This window comes from Manis pentadactyla, chromosome 7 (genome assembly GCF_030020395.1).
Source record: "Manis pentadactyla isolate mManPen7 chromosome 7, mManPen7.hap1, whole genome shotgun sequence".
NCBI lineage: Eukaryota > Metazoa > Chordata > Mammalia > Pholidota > Manidae > Manis > Manis pentadactyla.
The window spans coordinates 22,235,418-22,256,889 of NC_080025.1; the positions used below are offsets into that span (position 1 = coordinate 22,235,418).

The window sequence follows — 21,472 nt, forward strand, 5'->3', positions numbered from 1 at the left end:
AGTGGCTGCAAACCTGAAGTTTTTGGTCTTTTGCTGCCCTCCTGTGGACATAATGGGGAATGGCATTTCAATATATAGAGAGCAGCCCAAGTTGAAATATCTGAAATTTCTCCTAAGAACCGGTGGAGATTTATGACCAATTAGAACGAGTCAGGAACTAAAAAATAATATTATTTCTTAATAATTAAAATATATAAAATGCCCTCTGACCGGCTGCACTAAGTGGCTGCAAACCTGCAATTTCTGGTCCTCTGCTGCCTTCCTGTGAACATAAGAGGAAATGACAATTCAAGTTTGGATTCCAGCCCCAGTGTAAAATCTGATTTGGGAGAAACTTCCCCCAAGAACTGGTGGAGGTTTAAATGCTGGTGGAGGATTTGACCAATGAGAAGGATTCAGGAACTGTAACAATATATTATTTCTTAACAAATGAATAAAATGTCCCCTGGGCACCGCAAACCTGAAGTTTTGGGTCCTCTGCTCCCCTCCTGTGGACACAGCAGGGAATGACGGTTCATGATTGGATTGCAGTCCCAGTGGGAAATTTAATTTGGGAGAAACCAGCCCTAAGAACTGGTGGAAGATTATGACCAATATGGAAGAATCAGGAACTGTAAAAATATATTATTTCTTTTCTTTTTTTTCCTCATTATCAGCTTATATTGTGATGTATTATTTCTAAATAATAAAAAATACATAATCTGGGAGCCTGTCCTTTGCTCAAATTTTCTTTGGTAGTTACACTTCCCTACTAGAAGTTAAAATTAAATTATCAAGTTATTCAATTTGAATATGTCTAGGGAGTTTATCTCAGGCACATCCGGATTGCAGAAATAAGGCTGTGGCTATAGGACATGTAGATAGTAATAAGCTTACTAGATTAGAACAAAGGAGCTGATAGTTCTACTGTGTTCTGGGCTGGTCAGAGATCCTGTCAATCCCTCTAAAAGCCTGAGTTATTTTGGTCTTTTGAACTTAATTTCTATTGCTCATGGGTCTGACAGGGAATTTATTCATTTTAATTAGAATCAACATCCCTAATGAAAGCCTCACTCTGTCCTTTAAATAAATGTGTCCCTTAACAGTAATAAAAACTTGAGGTCCCAATCAAGAGATCTTGCTTACCTCTCTTATAGGTCTGCTTGAAACACTGGGACCAGTTCTAGTTGCCATCATTAGAGATGCCAATCCTGGCAAGAATGGGGAGGAATCTTGAGACATGACAAATGCAGGCTCTTGGAGACAATCAGTGCATTAGGATGAAAGTAAGAGGACACAGGAGAGGCATGAGAGCCGGCTTCAATCCATGGGAAGGGCCATCATGGACCTTGGGAAAGATGGACCAAGAGAAAGAACACAGTCACTCCTGACTGTGCTCGGAGCTTTGTGTTTCATATCTAACTAGGTGTCCATAACAATCCCCTGGAAGTAGACAGACTATTGCAAGAAACTAAGTGGGGAGGCAGCACAGGGACTTGCCCACATGGCCTACCTGCTGTGTGCTACAGCTGGGCCAGGGCTCCTAGGCTAGAAGACCGTCTGGCCTCATCTCACTACCACTGGAACATAATTTCATGACGCATGTGTAATATTAGAGCTTTCTAGATTTACAGCCCATAAAATGGTGTGGGAGTTATGTAGTAATTTCTGACCATCAGACATATCCAAGCAAAGGCTTAATGACTATTGTTGAAGATAATGAAAAGGTGATTTATTTATGCCTTGAGGGACTCATCTATGAAGGCACCTTCCAGCTTTGAGATTCTGGGCTTCTGTGCTTTGGGTAGGATATACAATTTAGGTATAAAATGGTATTTCCCCCTGTATTTTCCATTTCCTCTTCCATCCCATGCCCCTCTCTCCTTCAGGTGGGTATTCCGTTCTGGGAACATTCCTTTTTAAAGGAAGGGCTGTGGAGGTTGGCAGGCTGGCAGTTGGGCAGTTGGGATAAGAGAAAGTCCATACTCTTCTCTCTGGTTGTTAAGCCTAGTTTTTGACTAAGTTTTTTTCACTAAGTTTTTTGACTAGTTTACTAAGGAGATTGTTACACAACTCTGAGGCCAACCTGGAAATATTAGAGAAGGAAGCGATCGCATCCCCTCTCCTGCAGTCCCTCCAGTTCCTTGGTGCCCTGGATGGGGCAAATTCCAAACCCCTGGATGTAGAATTTAGGGCTGGGATTGATTTAAGATGAATACTCTGCTATCCCATCAGAATGGGAACTTGATACAGAAATCAGGTTGACTTTGGAACAATAAAGTTATATTTCTTACACACCTGGACTTGTGAGTAGAGACCTGTTTTGACCTTGGGAGGTGGAGGTGTCCCCTCTGAGCAGCTGGCGAGCAGTGGCGCCCTGAGCAGCAGCAAATATGGTTCTTGGTCCTCTGCTGCCCTCGTGTGGACATAGTGGGAAATAACAGTGCAAGATTTCACCTGCCCCAAGAATACTGTACTTGGGACTTGGGGGAAAACTGCCTGAGGAACCCGAGGAGGCTTATGACCAATAGGAGGGAGTCAGGACCTGTTTCCGTGGGGTTCCAGGAGAGAGGTGCGGAACTCATACAAGCTGCCAATGACTTCAGGAGCCTCTCTTTTTGTTCATGATGTTTATTTTTCCTGGAGACACCTGGATCCAGAAAGCGAGCCATCATCGGAAGACCCCCAGGCAGGCACCTCTGCGGTTTCTGGCCACGATTGGCAGCCATGGGCACAGTGCCAACTCCCCCACACCTCCTCCTCCTGTGCCTGGAGTAACAAGTCTGTGGGTTTCTCTGATTTTGCAGCTTTTCACACTCTCTGTTCACCGTCTGTCTCTACGCCACCATCTCGACACACATCTCCCCGTCACCCTCAGCTCTGCCCACACAGGCAGGACAGAGATGGCCCTTCTGTTTGGATGAATGGGAGAGGGGACACTGGGCACAAAGCAGGGAAGGGGGCTGCCAATCACTAGGAGCGCCTGGCTGGAACCAATGGCTTCTGAATCCCCGGGCTGGCTTCTGTCGACGGCCTAGTGGCTTTCTTCCCTGGTCAGCTCCCTCCTGGGCACCCACCACACTGCCCAAACTCGCCCCCAAGGCCTCTCGCTCTGCTGCCCACTGGACAGGATGTGTCATCTGGGCCCCCTGCTGCCTGCCCCCTGCGCCTCGTCCCCAGCGGAGAGCCAGGGCCCCGCGCACCTGGCCTGACCTCCCAGGCCCTCCCCTCACGCCTCCAGACCCTGCCGCAGCCTGCGGTCCAGGGCCAGGAGCTGCCTCAGGAACCCCCGGTTGGGGATGATGCCTCGGTGGTCCTTGACCTTCTTGATGGCCTCCACCAGGGTGAGGTGGTGGTACAACATGAGGTAGGCCAGTACCAGGGTGGCAGACCGGCTCACTCCCACAGCACAGTGCACCAGGATCCTCCCTGTGGGCACAGATGCAAGAGGCAGCGTGGGCGTGTCTGTGGTGGGCTGCAGGAGGGCTCAGGGACAGGCGAGGAGCAAGAAGGGCGAGCGAGGCGCATGGAGACAGGGCGGGGGGTGGACTAGTGGTGGTGACAGTGTGGCTCCCCGGCAAGTGGGCGAGGGCTGGACAGAATGAGGCAGAGAACACGCAGCGGCTCAGTGCCCATAAACCCGAAGAGGGCACAGAGGGAGAGGCTCATCACTGATGTAAAACCCAGCCTCGGGCCCGTAGGGACTTGGCTGATATCTGCTAAGTGCATCCAACAGGCCCTTCCCTGGCCTCCCACCCTTCTAGTTTGCTCTTTCTAGCAACCATTTTGAAGGGGTATTTAATATATTCCTCATTTATACAGGTAGATATATTGTTCTGATCACTAAAGGTAAAAATAATTGGAAACCACAGAGATAGGTAAAGAAGCAAACTGCCTCTCCACATTCCGGGTTATTTCCTCCTCATCTTAGAATGTATTGCCCTTTAAAAACAGGGATTGAGGGGTACAAACTTGCAATGATAAATAAGTCTAAGGGGTGAAAAGCACAGCACAGGGCATACATCCGCAACATCGTCATCACTGCGGTGACAGCCCCTAACTGCACTTCTGCAGTGAGCATTCCGTAATGGATGCAGTAGTTGAGTTGCTATGTTGTAGACCTGAACTTGATATAAAAAATGGCTCGGAGAGTATTTTTCTTCCTTTAACCCTGTGTCCTGGCGTTGTGTCATGTCCCTGAGACCTGTGTCCAGGCGGGGGCCTCCGTGCCTCCCCTCCTCCCCGCCTTCCCTCCTACCTCCTGGCTGGCGCAGCGCCCGGTGGATGAAGTCTGCGGCCACCTGGAAGTGGGTGCTCATGTCGAAGGCCGGCGAGTCGTGGGCCTCGACCCCCAGGTAGCGGATGCCCAGCGCCTCGTAGGCGTCGGGCGGGCCCCGCCACCGGCTGTGAGAGGCGTTGAGGACGTGGGTGATCCCCAGGCGGCGGAGCTCCCGCCGGTTGTTCGCTATGTCCCTGCGCGGAGGAGAGGTTACTGGGCGGCGGCGGCGGGCTGCGTGGCAGGAGCCCTCGTGGGTGGCCCGTCTGCTGCCGGGAGCTAATGCCGCTGGTGCCACGGTCCTTCCTGAGAATCCAGAGGGAGCGCCAGGGCGGGCCGGGCCCCGTGGGGGTTGAGAGTACTGGGGGGTTTTGCCCAGGAAGAGACTAAGGAGCTGGGTGAACAGCAGCCCTGATAAAATCCCGAGAGCCTGCCCCGGGGCAGCGGATCTTATTTGACCTGCCCCAGGGGCTTGTGGGATTGGCACCGCGTGCAGGGCGCTCCACGCAAACAGTGGGGTCTAGCTGGAGGATGACTGGAGCACCCTGGCGGAGAGTCGCTGTCCTGTCGCCGGGTGCTCTAGCCGAGAGGAGAGGTCACATCCCAGCTGGGACGGCAGAGGGGATTCAGACATCAGGTGGGCTGCTGGCCCAGCCACCTCTACTACCCCTGTCACCCTGAGACCGCATGCTGCTGACCTTGCTCCCCTCTGTAGCTGCCCTGGTGCCTTACACTGTCTTGGACGCCCCAAATCATCTTATGTTTTGCCAGTTTCGCCATGCTCGCCTTTGACGCCACCCTGTGTCATGATGTCACCTTCAGGCGTTCACCCGGCCCACCGCCCTGGGCTTAGTGGGAGATGCCTCTTGGGTCACATGGTCACATCTCCAGGCAAGTGCCCTGTCCAGTGCAAACCCCTCAAGTAGAAAGGTCACTGAACTTGAGCCTCCAGGTCCTGGCTCTGCTATTTATGACCTGTGTGACCTTGGGTCAGTCACGGCTTCTCTAAGCTTCAGTTTCCTCATCTGTGACCTGGGGATGGCGGTACCTACCTCACAAGACTGTTGTGAAGAGAGAAATCACATGTGAAAACTCCTCACCAACTTCGAAGCCCTTGAGAGAGGGGGGTGGGTACTCCTCCCCCGATGGCCTTGCCTCCAAGGCCCCCATCCTGCAAACCTCTGCACATACCATGGCTTTGCCTGGTCATCCTTTGGCTGACTACCCACTGGTCCTGGATCCCAGTGCCCGCCTTTGCCCAGAGCCATATGCCAGCAGACAGAAGGTCAGAGAAGTCTCTGTTATGTCTAGCACATAGCTCTGGCACTCGTAATAAATTTTGCTAAATGAATGAACCTACTGAACAGCGTCTTTCTGTTCAGAACTGGGTGTTATCAATAACTCTGCTCAAACTCTCCCAAACTCTCCAGCCTCCACTCTGCCCATGGACCCCGCCCCTCAATCCTCAACCTGGAGGAGCAACATAACTCAGTGCCTCTCTCTGCCACTTTTCCTTTCTCATGTGCATGCACGTGCACACACACACACACACACACACACACACACACACACACACACTCTCTCTCAGCTGTGGCCCCAGGTACCTACTGGTCTCCGAGGTAGAGGCCTGGCCAGACCTCATCGGCATGGTTACAAGCCGTCTTGCCCGTGTACAGGAGCCTCTCCAACTCGAAGACATTGAGGAAAGGGTGTTGAATGGGTGGCATCTCCTCCAGGGCTCTCCTAGTGCGAACAGGAGACCTGGAGCTGCTCCGGGAGAAGCGGGCCATGAAAGTCAGGGAGGCCCAGAGCCAGTTCCCAGGACACATCTTAGGGGCGGCAGGACCCCTGGCTGCCCTGAGGGCGGCTCCGTCTCTAGGCAGCTGCTGGAAGAGGAAGGGATGTGAGACACACCTGAGCGAGGCCAGAGCTACTGCTTCCCTTTCTGCCAACTGGGCTGGGCCCCTGGGGGCAGGAGACTCTCAAGGGAGGGCTGGGAAAGGGGGCCCTGTCACGGCCTCCAGTCTCTCCTTCAAGCTGCCGTAGCTCCTCTCCCTGCTCTTGGGCTCTGCCACTCAACGAGGTGGGAGAGTCACATGTCCTTGTTTACGAGGAGAGGGAGCCGCCCAGCTGCTGGCTTCTGCTCCCTCACTCCCCAGCACGAGTGCATAAACACACACACACCCATCTGGTATTTGGGGGGCAATGCCTACTGCTGCAGCTCTTGCCAGCCTGCATCTGGGTCTCAGCTGCCCGGGGCTATGTGCAGAGAGGTCAGGGAGCTGGGGCCAGGCTGGGGGTGGCTTTGGACCCATCAGAGAGCATGAGCAGTAAGACAGCAGCAGCTGGGGCCGTGACATATGCCCAGCCCGCCTCTTCAGCGCAGAAAGATGGACTGCTTTAACCCATTCGGGCCCACTGCTGCCTCAGAGAGAAGCCTGCTAGGGAAGTGTGTGTTGGGGGATGGGTTGAGTCGGGAATAGTAATAAAGAGGAAGTGTGTTTAAAAAATACTTGCAGAACTCATGAGCTAATGGAAGAGGATGCCAACCTGTGTGCACAAAGGGCCGACAATCCTCCTTTGGTCAGCACACAGAAATCACTGATTAAAACCCATCTCTAAGGTGAGCATTTCTGAGTTGAAGCAGGGCTGGAGTATTGTGTCTGCGTGTGAGGGAGAGGCGGAGGGTCTGGGGGCTGGAAAGGGGAGGAGAGGGCAGGATGGGGATCCTGCTAGGCCCAGGGGCTCAGAGCCTGCGGTTAGAGTCATGCTGTTGGAGCCAAGGGACCCTACACAGCACATGCGGTCAGCAGTGAGGCGGTTAGCTGTGGGCCTCTGTGGACAGCGGGCCCTTTGGAGGGTGCAACAAGGTGCTGAGCTGCAGAGCTGGGGGGGGCTAGTCCTGGGACCTTCAAACAGCACACTGTGGCAGGACTCCCCCACATACACATGCACACACACACACACACACACAGTCACTCCCGGCCTGCACATCTGAGAAGGTGGGCTGGCCCAGGAAACCCCCGCCCACTCCTGTCCCTGTTCTGCCCATGGGCCTCACCTGAAAGCCCAGCAGTGAGAGGCCATCTTTGTCCTGCCCACACTCTGCCCTCACCCTCATGCTCTGCACCCCCACCCCACACTATCCCCCCACACCCTGTGCTCCCCACCCCACCCTCTGTATCCCACCCCACACTGTGCACCCCCACCCCACACTATCCCCCCAGACTCTGCGCTACCCACCCCACACTCCCCCCCAGACCCTGCACTCCCTACCCCACACTCTGAGGCAGGGCCCAGCTCCCCATTTCCCCCAGGCCAGGGGAGACCAGGCACTTACAGGGCTCAGGAGCAGAGGCTTAGGATCAGGACTGGTTAGCGGAGACTGGGTCTTGGGGTGTTTAGGGAGAGATGTTTCCTCCAGGTCTGGGTCGGAAGCAGCACGGGAACAGCGCCACAGCCACCCCCACCTCCACCCCCAGCGCCATGCCCCTGTCTCCTCAGGCCCCGAGACCTCGTCCCTCTGTTCCCCGCGGCCCTTGCTGGAAGTAGATCCTGCTGCGGGCGACGCCGGGTGGCACCAGGCAGCGGGCTGGCGGGCAGGCGCGGGAGAGGCGCGGAGGACTCCCGCCGCTCGGGCGGAGCGGCCACCCGGTGCCCGGCACCCCCCGGGGCGCTCCAGGGCCCGGAGCGGCCGGGTCCCCCGCGCTGCGCGGCTGTAACAGGTCCGCGGCGGTGGCCCGGCCCCTGCTGCCCAGCGGCGCGCGCAGCGCAGGCAGCCCGGGGGGCCCAGCGGCTCGGCGGCCGCCCCGCAGCCCCGGCCCCGCAGCCCCGCAGCTCCCCGCGCCGCCGCCCCCGCGCCGCCGCCCCTCACCTGCGCGCGGCCTCAGGCGTCCCTGCCGGTGGCAGGTGCGGGCAGCCCCGCCGCCATGAGCGTTTCCCGCGCCGCCGCCAGGCCGGCTGACGGATCAGCATCTATTTTTAAGCCATGACACGCACGTCGAAGCAGGGCTCCTAACGGAGTGTGTGTGTGTATGCGGTGTGTGTGTGTGTGTGGTGTGTGTGGTGTGTGTGTGTGTGTGTGTGTGTGTGTGTGTGTGTGTGTGTGTGTGTGCGCTCCGGTGACACACAGGGACGCAGCTCACAGCCGGCGGCCCGCGCGGACACGCAGCGGGGCTCGGCCGTGCGCAGACACACGCCCGCGGGCACGGGCACTTTCGGAGCCACGCCAGTTACAGATGACATTATACACATCGTCCCAGACGGTGCCTTAAACGCCTGGGGTTCCTTCCCAGAGAGCGTTAATTAACTACATAGACACAGGACGCACGCACACTCGTGTGTTTCTCTTTCCCAGCACCACCAATGCCATACATAATGGTTGGCAACCTAGTTAGTATTTCCCACAGTCCATGTGTTGTTTCCCATACCTTAACTCCTTTTATACTCACTACAAGCGTCTGAGGTAGGTAGCATTATTGTCCCCATTTTCCGGGGGAGACTAAGGCACAGAGGAGCTGAGTGATTTGCGCAGGTCCTGGGCTGAGCTGAGCTTCAGCTGGCAGTCTGGCCCCCAAGTTCATGTTCTTAACTGCTCTCTAAACCAGGGACCCAGGCAATGGGTTTCTAGAAAGCTCTTTCCACCAGCTCAGCTCACAGTGAACGCCACTTTCCCGGGACTCTGGAAGAAATTCGTGTGGGTACCCCTTCACCTCTGCTGACTTGTAAGTGATGCTTCCCTTCACTTGCTTTTCTGCTGTAGTCACCTCGACAGCGCCAAGACTGCAAACACTTTGAAGGCGAACACTGCGTGGCTGTCCCAAGTGCCTAGCAAATTGTGTGATGGGGAGGTGGGAAGAAATGAATGTTACTGGACCATGCTGTTGAGAACCAGGCCCACTTGCACTCCAGGGCATCTGTCTGGCAGGAGGAAGGCAGGAAAGAGATAAGGTCAGGCTGGACCTGGTTTAGGATGCGAAGCTGTTATCAACTGTTAATTGGCTTCATTCCCAGCGGGGGTGGTAGATCAGGCTTTGATCTGTGGGTCAGAGAAGGTACTGGCCATAGTGATACAATCCCCAGGTCAGTTCTGTGCTGAAAAGGAGGGCCATCACAGGCTGCCACCCGAGATCAGTTTTCCTCCTCCTGGCCTTTTCCTCTCTGGAGAAGCAAACTCAATTCCTTTTCTTTCTGCCTCCTTGGTGTGGCAGTTTACATGAAGAAAGAAAAGCCTCATCATTGAAAATAAAGTCTAGACCTGGGAAATTTGCAATTTCAATTTGTAGTTCCAGGAAAATTCAGGTAAAAAAAACTGTCACAAGTCAAATGGTGAAGGAGCACCTATTATCAGACTAACCTCATTTTAAGTGACAGAGTCTTTTAGGGTTGGTTGGTTGAGATGATGTTGTAGATGGACTTGAACTCAATCTTTATTTAGCAAGACTTCTGTTACAGTCCTGGATTCCACTCTTCTCAAAAAAGCTGGGTAAATAGTCTTTAAAGCATACTGTGGACAAACTGGGCAGAAATCTATGGGTAACCTTACGAGTTGTCAGTGGATCCATATGTTCATGAGGACCATTATTTACCAGGGCTTAGTTTAGTGGCTTTATGTTTTTCTTTGTAACTAGGAGGTCTGTTATATTTCCAGGTGACACCAAACTTAGCCAGGATGGAGAGGGGAAAGGAGAATGGACGGAAGAGCAGGAAGAAGGTAAGACAGGATGGGGGAGCCAGGAAAGGGGAAAGGCAAGTAGCATGTACTGAAGTGGATTACCTGGCAAGTCTGGCGTTCGCGTTTATCAGCTCATTTAATCCCACCCAGTTTTTTAGGGAGGTGTTATTTTCATGGAATACAGGAGGCAACTGACAGTTGGCCAGATGAGTTAACTCACCTGCAGCTAGTAAGTGGTGGAGCATAGGTCCAAACCCAGGGTTATCTGATTCCAAACTTGTGTATTTCAAGATGAGTCTGGAGAGTCACTTCCTCTATAATAAGGCCGTTCCAGATCTACTTTTATTCGTCCATTCCCTTCTTTGTGCTTGCATAGACTTCTGTCAAAGGACCTATAAGCTGTATTTCACTTCACTTTTTGGTCAATTTACTGAATTCTCTGTTCCCAATGCTAGAAGTCATGAATGGATCGCTACACTGGGGTCAACAGAGATGGAAAAGTAAGGCTACTTGAAAGCTGGAAACAGATTTCCTAGTGGTCTCAAAAGCCTGCCCCCACCCCATATTTAAATAAATAGAGTGGGAGGAGAAGTAGAGTGGGGGAAAAACCAAAGAAAGAACAATAAATACCTGTTCAAGGGTAATTCTAACTGCTGCCATTAATTATGGGCTGTGCACCGTGCTAAGTGCCTTACGGTGTATCAACTAATTCTATCCCATTAAGTAGGTCCTATTAATTCCATGTTACAGGTGAGGAAACAGGTTTAGAGTGGTGGTAAATCCACACTATAGCAGCTGAATAGCTAATAAGTGGGATTTCAGCATGAATTTAAACCTAGGACCGTTTTGGAGTAAAACCTGTACCTCAAACCACTGTGGCAATTATACCTAAAGAAAAATTGGAGTAATAGTTACAATTTATCAGGCCCTACTGGGGGCCAGACATTCGGTAGAAATTAGACGAGTTTCTCGTGGGAATGGGAAGGAAGACATTCTCAAGTCCAGGGTCCTTGTGCCTTAGGCTCCCAGTGGCAGATATGTCAGGGGGCGGTGTGCATGCTGGAGGTGGGACAGTCGGCCTTTCTATGGGCGTGGGGGGGCCCCTCCTGCTGTGCTGTGATCCTTCCCCTAAATAGAGGAATGCCAATGGACAGGAACCCACTCCCTCCCAACCACGCCCAAAGGACCATGGCGCCCTTCTTTCCTGAACTGGCCCATTCTGACTTCTGCTACATGTCTAAACAGCGTTTTCACCTAAAGGGTCAAGAGACAGAGGACGAAGAGTTGTGACGTTAGCGATGGGAGGGTGGTGAGGGGAGGTGGGCAGAGAACGACTCTGATGCCCTTTGAGGTGCCCAGGATGGGTACATCTTCCACCCTCCAGCCCTTGCACTTTGACTTCTTCCTGGGCCCTTAGTTAGCATCTCCTGCTGAAGGTCCTCCACTAGTGATCTGGGTGCCTGGCCTCTCGGATGGCAGCTGGGTGTGAGTGGGGGTTTCCCTGTCTGGGCTCTTGCTGGCTCTGAATTGGGTGGAGTGAGAATCTGGTTTTTGCTTCAGTTCTACTATCTCCCTTCTCTGCCTCTCTGCCAATGCATTCTGAAGCCACAGTCCCCTGGATTTACCTAAGGGGGAACACATCTTACCACTGTGATTATTAATTTTCTTCTGAGAACCGCACATTCTCAGAAGGAGCAGGTATTATCAGCCTGACTTGGTAATGAAAATAAACTCTAGAGTTTAGTACTCCTATAGCAGAAATAAACCAGGTTCATTATTTGCAAATAAAACAGGATGCAAAAGGAATATGCAGTAAATCTCACTATTATCAAAAAAGGAAGAAAGAAAGAAAACAGCACATTTGAAAAAGACTGAAAAGAAATATGCCAAATATCAAAAGAGATAAACCCTCCTCAGAATGGGATTACAGATAATTTTTATCTTGTACTTTAAAATATCCACTTTTTCCAAATTTTCTACCAACAGTATGAATTAATTTTAAATGTCAGGTCTGTAAAAATTGGTTAATATTTCCTTAGTGGCTTCATATGTCACAATTTTAGTAAATGTCCTACACATACCTGAAGAGAATATTCAATCTCTGCTTTGGGGGTACAAATGTCTATCTTTATTTCCCTACTATATACAGTTTTAAAATATCCTAGGTCCTTAAATTTTAAATCTTGATTGACCAGCTTTTGAGAAAGCGATAAAAATCTCTTACGTTTGTGGGTTTTAAAATTTCTTCCTCTAATTCTGTTTATTTTTGTTTGGGATAGTACCAGGCTGTGTCGTTAAGATACATAAATTATTTTTTGAAAAAAATTATTATTTAAAACCTTTTTTAGTCACTAGGCAGTGTAAGACTCTTTAAAGTTTCTCTCTTTGGTATACATATATATACTTCATTCTATTTTAAGTATAACTCAAACTGTTCATAGCTAGGTTTAGAAAAGAGTATTTTAATAGTGATTCTCTTTTTATATTTATTGTGCTTACTGGTGTATTGAAAATAATCTCTGCTACCTTTTTAAAAAATTTATCATGCTTTCTCTTTTTTATTTTCTCCTTTTCTCTTTTTGGTTGGATGTATCTAGTGTTCTTTATTCTCTTTATTGAGCTCTGTTGATTTGAAAGTTCAATGGAGTCTAAATTTGATTGGTACTTTTACCCTCTCCCTGAATGAGACAAGGGTTTTTATTTTATTTCTCTCCAAAATATTTTCTCTCCCATCTTCTTTATTATTATTATCCAGTACTGTGAAGCCAGCTTTCCAAAAATTTGTTTTAAACATCATGAGTCACATAAACACACATAGTTTAAAGAATCGATGCATTCTGCAATTCTTGTAAAAAAAAATAACAATCTTCTGCCTGTAGTTCTCCATCTGTGTCTCCCTCCCTCCCCACATGTGCCATTCCCTGGAACCAAACATATAGAACAGATATTTCCCTAATTTTGTATCTCTCAGTAATATCTTTATGACTGCTATCTCTTGATTTTTCACTTTTAGGCATTATCTATTTATTTCTCACTATAAACACTGAGAATTTGCTTCACTTTTATTCCATCCACCACAAAATATATGTAAACATCTGCTCTTGATGCATTTTTCTTATATGCTATATCATAGCTTTGTTATGTAAGTAGTCCGTGTTTAAGATATGAAAACTATACGATTGTTATTCACGGTCAAACTATGCTGTTTGCCATGATTACTTTTCTTTTGTTACCCAGCTTTCTTTTTTCCCTTCTGTTACTAATCATTTTTGTTTCTTCTGTTGCTTAATTTTCAATGGGCATCTCCCTAATTCAGCCCTGTGCTTTTCCACCATGGCCTAAATCTCTCAGTAAACATAATCAATTTTTTCTCAGTGTCATTTTTTTTCTGTCAGTCCTTTTCTGGAGCCTTCTGACTTATCCCCATCGGGAGTGGTTGCTGTCTGTACTATGTGGAGCTGTTATCCTGGAATTCCCCTCAGTCAGATACCCTCTGGTTTAGCTCTTCTGGAAACAGGCCTTCAATCTTGTGCTGGAGTAGGGAAGGAGCAGTTGCCTGGCTGTGCAGTGCTAGCACATCTGGGGATTTTAACTTAACCAAACTTCCAATCAAGTCTGTGTTTTGGTCCACCTTCACACTTACATCCAGGGTACCTAGTATTGCCAGTCGCCTGGCCGTTTGGGTGTTCTGTGGTGTAACTCGGATTGATCACCGATATTTCTCAACTGATTTGCCTTCTGCTTCTCAGCATCCAACATTTTGTTGCTACTGAAATATTTCCTGTTCTTTTCATTCTGGAAGGTTTTATATATATATATTTTCCTACTCTTTCGACTGTCATTTTGTGGGGTTTTGGAAAGAAGCAGAATTAAACACTTGTTTTTAATATGCTATCTTTAACTGGGACTGCCAGCTGGTTTTTGAAAACACACAAAAAATGATTGGTATTCTAATTTTTTTTCCACATTCAATATTTATTTAGACTTACCAGCATATTTTAACAATTCTTTTGCATACTCTTGCTTCTTTTCCCTGTTCATCCCTTCTAGGTTCCTTTATTTTTTATTTAGTGGTTCTTTGAGTAAGGAACTATTAGTAGTAAATTTCTAAGTGCTTGACTGTCAAAAAATGTCTAATTTGCCTTGACTTGTAAATGGTATTTTGCCTGATTTTAGAAATTCAGGTTCCCTGTTCTGTCACCTCAGCACATCAAAGATATTACTTCGTTGCCTTCCAGCATTTAGTTTTGCTGATGAGAAGTCTTTTTCTCAGGGCTTTTGCCTTTACTTTGTTGTAATTTGCCTCTTTGTTGGCTTTAGAATTTTCTCTTTGTCCTTGTAGGACACTGGCTTCCCAAACAGTATCTGAATAAGCTCTTGGCCACACAAAACTGAGATCATTGCTAGAGTAAGGGAGGAAGGGATATCTGAGAAGGAACTATAAGACCTGATGTACTGATATTTTTGAAGTCTGTTTTAAGGTGGGTTTTCTAGTGCAGGAACTTGATTGATAGAGTTTAGGATTTGTGGAAACAGCAAGGTGAGGATTTGGGGATGAGGTAGTTAAAGAGCCTTGGAATATAAACTGTATGTTGATACTTTCTTGAGTTGCTGGGTTTTTTGATAAGTTCCAAGTGAACTATAAAGGTATTTGCAACTTTCCTGTTCTTGGACAAGAGTCACCCAGGGTAGCAAAATTCTGCTTAACAAAGACAATGGAATAGTGAACTCATGCTCATGCGGACACTGAACTATATGGGGTAGATGGTTTTGGTTTTCATTGTCCTCCCTTGCAGCCATTTTGAAGCCAGAGCTAGAAGAGACGAAGCTATGAGTATCTGCATATGTGATCAGTCCAGATCGTCACTGCTATTTGAAGCATCCCAATCAAGTATCGAGTTTCTGAGAATGGTTGGTTCAACCCCCACCATTCTGAAGGTTTGTTTTTAAGCGTACGCATAAGATTTTCCTGCTTTTTTTGTTGGATGATTATTTGTTGAATTATTTGTTGGGATGGCTGTTGGGCTGCAGCATTTGAGGCTCTGGGGACCAAGCTTCTGAACCCCACAACACAGGCTAAGAGGAAGGTCATGTTCTGAGTCTGGAGGCCCACTTCTCACCAAGAGCCAAGAGGTCACCTCCCTAATATGGTCTCCCCAAATCAGACTTGCTATTATTAGCCAAATTATCTAATCTACTAATTTGTTTGTTTCTTAGACATTAGTAACATTTAAGATTCTAGAGAGGTCTGCAGGCATGTAAGTATGCCATTCTTCCCCTAAAAGTACCTGTCCCCCCACAAGAGGCCATTATCCCCTTGAAGGCAGCTCCATTCTGCACCATGTTTTTTTTCATTTCATGAGCCTCTCAGGCGAGAAGTCCCATGGCTGTGGTGGATTATTTAACTCATCTGCTGTGCTCTAGGATTTGCCTTACTTTTTGTGCCTTTTGTAAAACATGAAGTGAAGAGACTTAGGGAGGAAAGAAAGCAATCTAGTAGTTCCCCTTGAGTGGGTAACGTGGGGGAAGAAAGATACCTTTTCCCTCCACCCTTCTAAAGTTCTCAGTTGGGGCCCCTGGAATAATAGATTAACAAGAGAAAAGCATACCAATGTATTAATATGAGATTTATGTGATATGGGAGCCTTTATAAGGCAATGAAGACCCAAAGAAATGGTTAAACCTGAGTGTTTTTTTATGCTAGGTTTGATGAAGAGTGGAGAATCATGGCAAAAGCATGTGAGAATAAAAAAGGGTCTGAGTTAAGAGTAGCGACCTTGGGAAAAGAGCAGGGCCTGTTTGACCCAAGACAGTTTGTCCACAAACTTTGAGAAGAAACCTTCTAAATAATTCAGTGTCCAAGGCTAGTCTGATGAACGAGTTTATTTTGGGGTCTATGCCTATCCTTTCCCTGCGAGCTTTCCTCTAATAGATGCACAAACAAAATAAAAACAGAAACAAATACTAGTGTTGCAAGTACCAAAGCAGATTTCCACCAAAATAAAAGTTATTTTTCTTTTTTCAAATTTAATCATATGACCAAAAGATTCCTTAACAGGGTCTCTTACTCTCAGGAGACAAAATAAACTCAGCATTTGGGGAGCCTGACAAAATGAAATCAGGGTTCTACCCAGTGTGAGACCTACTTACCCCACCATTGTGGCCAGAAGGTTCTCCAGTGGGAGGCTCCAGGGACATGTTTTCAAGCCCAGGGTCTTGGACCTTCGTGGAAAAGACATCTTGGTCTTGGTGAGTTCTCAGTGCAGCCTCAAGGCAGTCCAAGGCCAGGCATGTAAATATCACCAAAGACAACCTGTAGATAAGACAACCCCAGATTTATTGCTTAACTGCAGTAAGATAATGCTACCTGGACAGAGTCTGATAGAGCCTCTCATGGGGAAGGAGAAGGTCAGATTAATGGAGATTTTGAAGCCTGGTTCAAGGCAGGTCTTTAATTTTGGGACCTTGATTAGGATAGGGCGAGTGACATAGTTTAGGATTTGTGGAAACAGCAAGGCAAGGATTCTGAAATGAGGAGTTCAAAGAGCTTGGGGTATAAACTGTATGTTGATACTTTCTAGAATTGTCAGGTCTTTTGATAAATTCCGGATGAACAATTACTTGCAACTTTTCCCTTTGTGGACAAGAGTCACCTGGGATAGTAAAGTCATGCTAATGAAGAAAATGGAAAGTAAAGTCATGTTAACATAGTGAGCTGGGTAGGAGCACATGATTTAGGTTCTCTGTGACCAAGCTACCTGGAAGCAGATTATTTTAGTTTTCATTCTTGATATTCTGTTGTTTTATGAAGAAATATTTAGATATGATCTGATACAGGCCTGAGTGTCTCCAAGATGGGGGTGCTGGCTTCCCCTAGAGCAAGTGCTGTGTGGGCGTGGGTGGGTGAGCTAGAGAGATGGAGAGAGAGGGAGGGAGGGAAAGAGAAAGAGAGGGAGGGAGGGAGGGGGGGAGAGAGATACCATTAGTCCTGTTGTATTGTATTTATTTTGAAAATAGGCACTAAGTCCAGCCCACCCTGAATGGAGGGGATTAATTTGCTTCTCGTGAAGGGAGGAGCATTCAAAGGATTGGTGGACATGGTTTCAAAACCACCACTTTCAGGGAAGTCTGGCTTCTGTCTTCATCCCCACCTTCATTGTGCCTTCCTCCTACTATATGTAATGAGTTAAAAAATTGGTGTATTTTTCCATTGTTTAGGATAAGACAAAATATTTATTTCCCCCATCTTTTGTTTTGATGAATGGCAGCTCGCTATTTGTATTTTCTCCAAAATATATTTTTTTCCCCTTAAGCTTAACAATGCATCCTGGAGATCATTTATTTGCAGTATAGAAAATACTCCTTATTCTACTGTGTGTTAGTACTCTAGCATATACCACCAATACTCCATTGATGAACACATGGTTTGTTTCTAATTTCTTGCTACTATTAATAGTACTGTAATGAATTTCTTCTGATATTATTAAAAATTCTGGATAGTGGGAAAAGTTAACATTTCTGAAAAGCTAACATTTCTGGAAAGCTAACATTCTACAACCTCAAATTGTGGAATGTTAGCTTAGTTCAGTTAATGTAAACATGAATGTGGTTTATTTGTAATTTCCTGCATTTATAATAAACAAACAGATAAAATTTCCTGGTTATATATATATATCTTAAATATTATAAATAAATATGAATATATTATTTATACATTTATCATAAATGGTTTTATATAATATTTCTATAACAATCATATATTTATATATAATACACATTTATATATAAATCTATATAATCAAATATTTATTATTATATATTTACAAAGTATATTTGTATGTATTTAAAGTTAAGTTGTGGACCCCAACATACTTTCACCCCAAATACTTCAGCATATATCTCTTAAAAATAAACACGTTCTCATGTATAACCACAATGTCAGTATGACGCTTAAGGAAACTGATGATAATTCTTTAACATATTTTAATAATCTTAACTTTCTCCAATTGGGGAGAGATTTTTATAGCTTATTGTTTTACTCAATGACACAGCCAAGGGTTATGAATTGCATTCGGTTGTTAAGCCTTCTGAATTTAGAATATAATGCTTCCACCATTTCCCCCCATTACATTGGCTTATTAGACATATCAGATCAGTTGTCTTAATATACTAGACTTGTCCCACATACTAGACTTGTTTGACTGCTTCATTATAATGTCATTCAAACTTTTCTTTTACCCCTATATTCCCTGTAAACTTACAATTATGTCAAAAGCTGTGATTGGTCTTAAACATTTTTGGCAAGAACACTTCATAAATGGTGTTGTGTGTTTCCTATTATAGCACATTAGAGATGGCTATAGACTTTTAAAATGTAATTTATGTTTTGCATATTTATGTTTCTGAGCTGGGTAGGAACGGTAAGATTTCAGTGCTCAAATCATCATTTATAGTTGCAACACAGTTATATTTTAAAAGAGAAAAGGTAGTCTGGCAATACAAATATTGAGTGAATGAGTAAATACAAATTGAGAAGGTGTGCCTGCTGCTAGGATGTGTGAAGGGAGCGTTGTCTAGAGAAACCAGTAAGAGGATCACTTTTCCCACCAATGGTCAAACCCCCATGGTGTTTAATTTAGCATTAATTCAGCATTTAATTCAAATCAGTCTAGTGTTTAATTCAGCATTAGCTTAGGCATGGGATAAAGACAGCCCTCACCTGTCAGTCTTCATCATTTATTTTAGCAACACAGATTCCAGAGATAGAAAATATGATCACTGAAAAAACCTTAAGGATCTGTAATTTGGCTGCAGAAGAGAAGATTTGGAGAGAAATTTTTTTGTCTTTTTCCTTTTTTTTTTTTAGTTTATCCAAGTATCTTCTATCCTTGATGAAGTCTGATGTGCTTCCCTATTAGAGGGCACAGGTAGATAAAAAGGGCTTCTAGCAGTGTTATAACTGTTACAAAATGTTCCTAGCAATAAATATTTCTCATGAATAAATAAATAGAATTGCTTCAAGCCAGGATTAATTTTTCTCAATCTGAACTGGTTTAAGAAAACTTCTATAGTACACTGGGTCAATGGTCTCAACAATATCTTTAGGGCTTTTCCATACTTTTGATTTCAGGTTCAAAATAGGGAACAAAAATTAACTTACCCAATTCTTAATTATCCATGAGGGGAGGCAAAGTTAAGAGTTATATAGAGTGAACAGTACTTATAAAGGCCACATTCTTTACCAGAGATCCTGATAAATTATATCCCATGAACTTATTGGGGGTATTTCTGTTCCCAGAGATGGGTCTGTGGTCTCTTTGTGAGAAATAATTCAGGATTGGACACAAAAAGCCACTGAGCATGATTGTGAAGGGGTATGTGGGGGGGACTTGGTGAAAGGGGGAGCCTAGTAAACATAATGTTCTTCATGTAATTGTAGATTAATGATACCAAAAAAAAAAAAAGCCACTGAGCATTAAGAGTTCATTTGAAGAATAAAAGTTCAGAGAAAGACAAGAGAACATGCCTGAGAATTGGGGTATGGGCACACTCAGAGGGCATCACCTCAAGAGAACAATAGGGAGCCTTTTTTTTTTTTTGTTAACATCATTGTAATTTATTAGCTCTACAGAGCAAGTACTGTTCTTTGGAGTAATTTGGAAATAGTACAATAATGTGTGTGTGTGCGTGCGTGTGTGCATTCGTGCATGTGTGTGTGTGTGTGTGTGTGTGTGTGTGTGTGTGTGGTCAGAGGAAGCACAGGCAAAGAAAAGAATATGTGTGGCCATAATGTCAACACTAGATGTTTCTCAGAGTTATAACCCCATGAGAAGTGGGCAAAATGGGGTGGAGATGGGGGACATCCCCCCAGGGAAGTCAGCCATACCCCAGTAAGCTCCTCTGAGAACATACATGCCAGCAGAAATGGGACAGTGCAATAGGGAGCCTTTTTACACAAAGGCAGATGAATATTCACAAAGTGGGACAAGGTATCAATGGAAACAGGTGGAGTTTCTCTGGATTCGGGCTTGCTCCACCCTCACAACAGGCGAAGGGATTTTTGGCTCTATTTGATCCCCATCAGAACAGTCACAGCACAGGGCAGTGTGATTTTTAGTATGCTAATGACAGAGGGGTGATTTTTGCTATATTTATGAGTATATAATGTATTTTGGGGCTAAGTTTGGGCCAGCTTCTCCTCTATGCAGGAACCAGCTGGTTTGGGGCAGTCTGACATCGATAGTCTTACTCCACGTCCAGTGGGGACAGCTTGCCTGGAATGTGTAGAAGGTAAGCAAGCATCTGCCAGAAGTTCATCTCCCTCTCCCTCCTTATATGTAGCAATCCACCTACTTTAACACTTCTAGTTAGAGTTAGTGAAAGGTTGATTTAGGGTGTATGGGAATTCCCTGTACTGTTGTAAATTCCCCGTAAATGTGAAACTATTTGAACATGAAAAGTAAAAAATTAAGGCCCTGGCACCTAACATGAATGAAATAGATATATCAAGTATATTTCTATTGGGTACCACACATGTATTATTAATATTTTTTACTTAAATCCTTTCTTGGGATATAATTCCAACATGCCTGGTTTATCTTTCTGAATCTGTAGGAGATTAAAGAAAACAAATCAGAAATCCAGAGAGGTGATGTTTAGCAACCTAATATAGCAATGGGGGCTATAAGGAAGGGAAAAATCCAAGAACTAAAACAACGTAGAGACAAATAGTCTCCGGTATTTCAACATTTCAATTAATGTTGCACAGCACTACAAAATAATTGAATGAATGAGTTTATTAATGGATTCATATATGTAAGGCAATTAGAACAGAGCCTGGCATATAGAAAGCATTAAATAAATCTTAGTTATTATTATGTTTATCATGATATTCTTGTGTTGTTGATATCTCTTGTTACAAAGGGTAAGTTCATCATCTCTTTTATTCCCAGAAAGGCAAGAAGCTTTGCAATATATTGTGCTGGATGAGCTGTTGAAGAAGCTAATGAAAACTCAGTGCCCAGTGTCTCCCCCTCTCCCCAACTGGGTGTTATATACTTGCTATTATATACATGTGTGGCCTGCCAGGGGGCTTATCGCAGTGCACGGCAGCTATCTGGGTAGGGTGGGGGCTGTAGCTCCTATTCAAAGGCAGCTACATAGAGACTATCCCAAATAGCTGAAAAGTAATTGAGGGGAACAGGGGAGAGACAGGGGGATGAAGGGAGGCAGAAGGAGTGGGAATGGATGATAGGGAAGCAAGCAAGCCCTTGACTATCTAGAAAACTCAGCTGTTCACGAGTCATTTCCTTCAAGTTCAGCTGTCAGCCAGGACTTTCAGTGGTGGAATGAAGGCTTTGTATCTACTCAGGGAATTTCAGACCATAAAAAAAGAGTAAATAAAGGCACGTGACTGAGTATTGGCTCTAGGTCTTTTTTTACTGCTCGTGGCAAATCATTTAATCTCATCAAGCTTTAGTTCCTCACTGTAGACACTGTAGGAGTATCTCTGCCAAGCTCTTTTGACTTCAGAGGGCTGTTGT

At 46.0% G+C, this 21,472-nt stretch overlaps 1 protein-coding gene and 1 long non-coding RNA gene across 9 annotated transcripts in view; one reads left to right on the top strand and one right to left on the bottom strand.

Annotated features, from left to right (window-relative positions):
• Nucleotides 1-2,594: 2,594 nt before the first annotated feature.
• Nucleotides 2,595-8,287, bottom strand: DUSP26 (dual specificity phosphatase 26). 8 transcript variants are annotated; one of them, XM_036894197.2, is made up of 6 exons: nt 8,130-8,263; nt 6,170-6,323; nt 5,864-6,022; nt 4,238-4,452; nt 3,223-3,408; nt 2,595-2,891 (listed from the first exon to the last, which is right to left on the bottom strand). In XM_036894197.2, the coding sequence occupies exons 3-6, from the start codon at nt 5,980-5,982 to the stop codon at nt 2,854-2,856; spliced, it is 558 nt and encodes a 185-aa protein (XP_036750092.1). In that variant the 5' UTR covers nt 5,983-6,022; nt 6,170-6,323; nt 8,130-8,263; the 3' UTR covers nt 2,595-2,853. The 8 variants fall into 8 exon arrangements, with proteins under 8 accessions (XP_036750092.1, XP_036750089.1, XP_036750085.1 ...); XM_036894194.2 differs by lacking the exon at nt 6,170-6,323 and having other exon boundaries at nt 3,302-3,408; nt 8,130-8,285; XM_036894190.2 differs by lacking the exon at nt 6,170-6,323 and having other exon boundaries at nt 8,130-8,285.
• LOC118916894 (uncharacterized) overlaps nt 6,330-21,472 on the top strand; it is a 36,672-nt gene continuing 21,529 nt past the window's right edge. The window contains exons 1-2 of the long non-coding RNA XR_005026581.2: nt 6,330-6,878; nt 9,906-9,968. This is a non-coding gene — a long non-coding RNA (uncharacterized LOC118916894). The remainder of the gene's footprint in view (nt 6,879-9,905; nt 9,969-21,472) is intronic.

Excerpts from the sequence above, each read along its gene's own strand:
- DUSP26 (XM_036894190.2), bottom strand. The coding sequence starts at position 8,230 with ATGCTGATCCGTCAGCCGGCCTGGCGGCGGCGCGGGAAACGCTCATGG. Across the intron at positions 6,023-8,129 it reads ACGCCTGAGGCCGCGCGCAG|CTCCAGGTCTCCTGTTCGCA; the intron begins GTGAGGGGCGGC and ends CTCCCGGAGCAG. Across the intron at positions 2,892-3,222 it reads GGACCGCAGGCTGCGGCAGG|AAGGGCCATCTCTGTCCTGC; the intron begins GTCTGGAGGCGT and ends TCATCCAAACAG.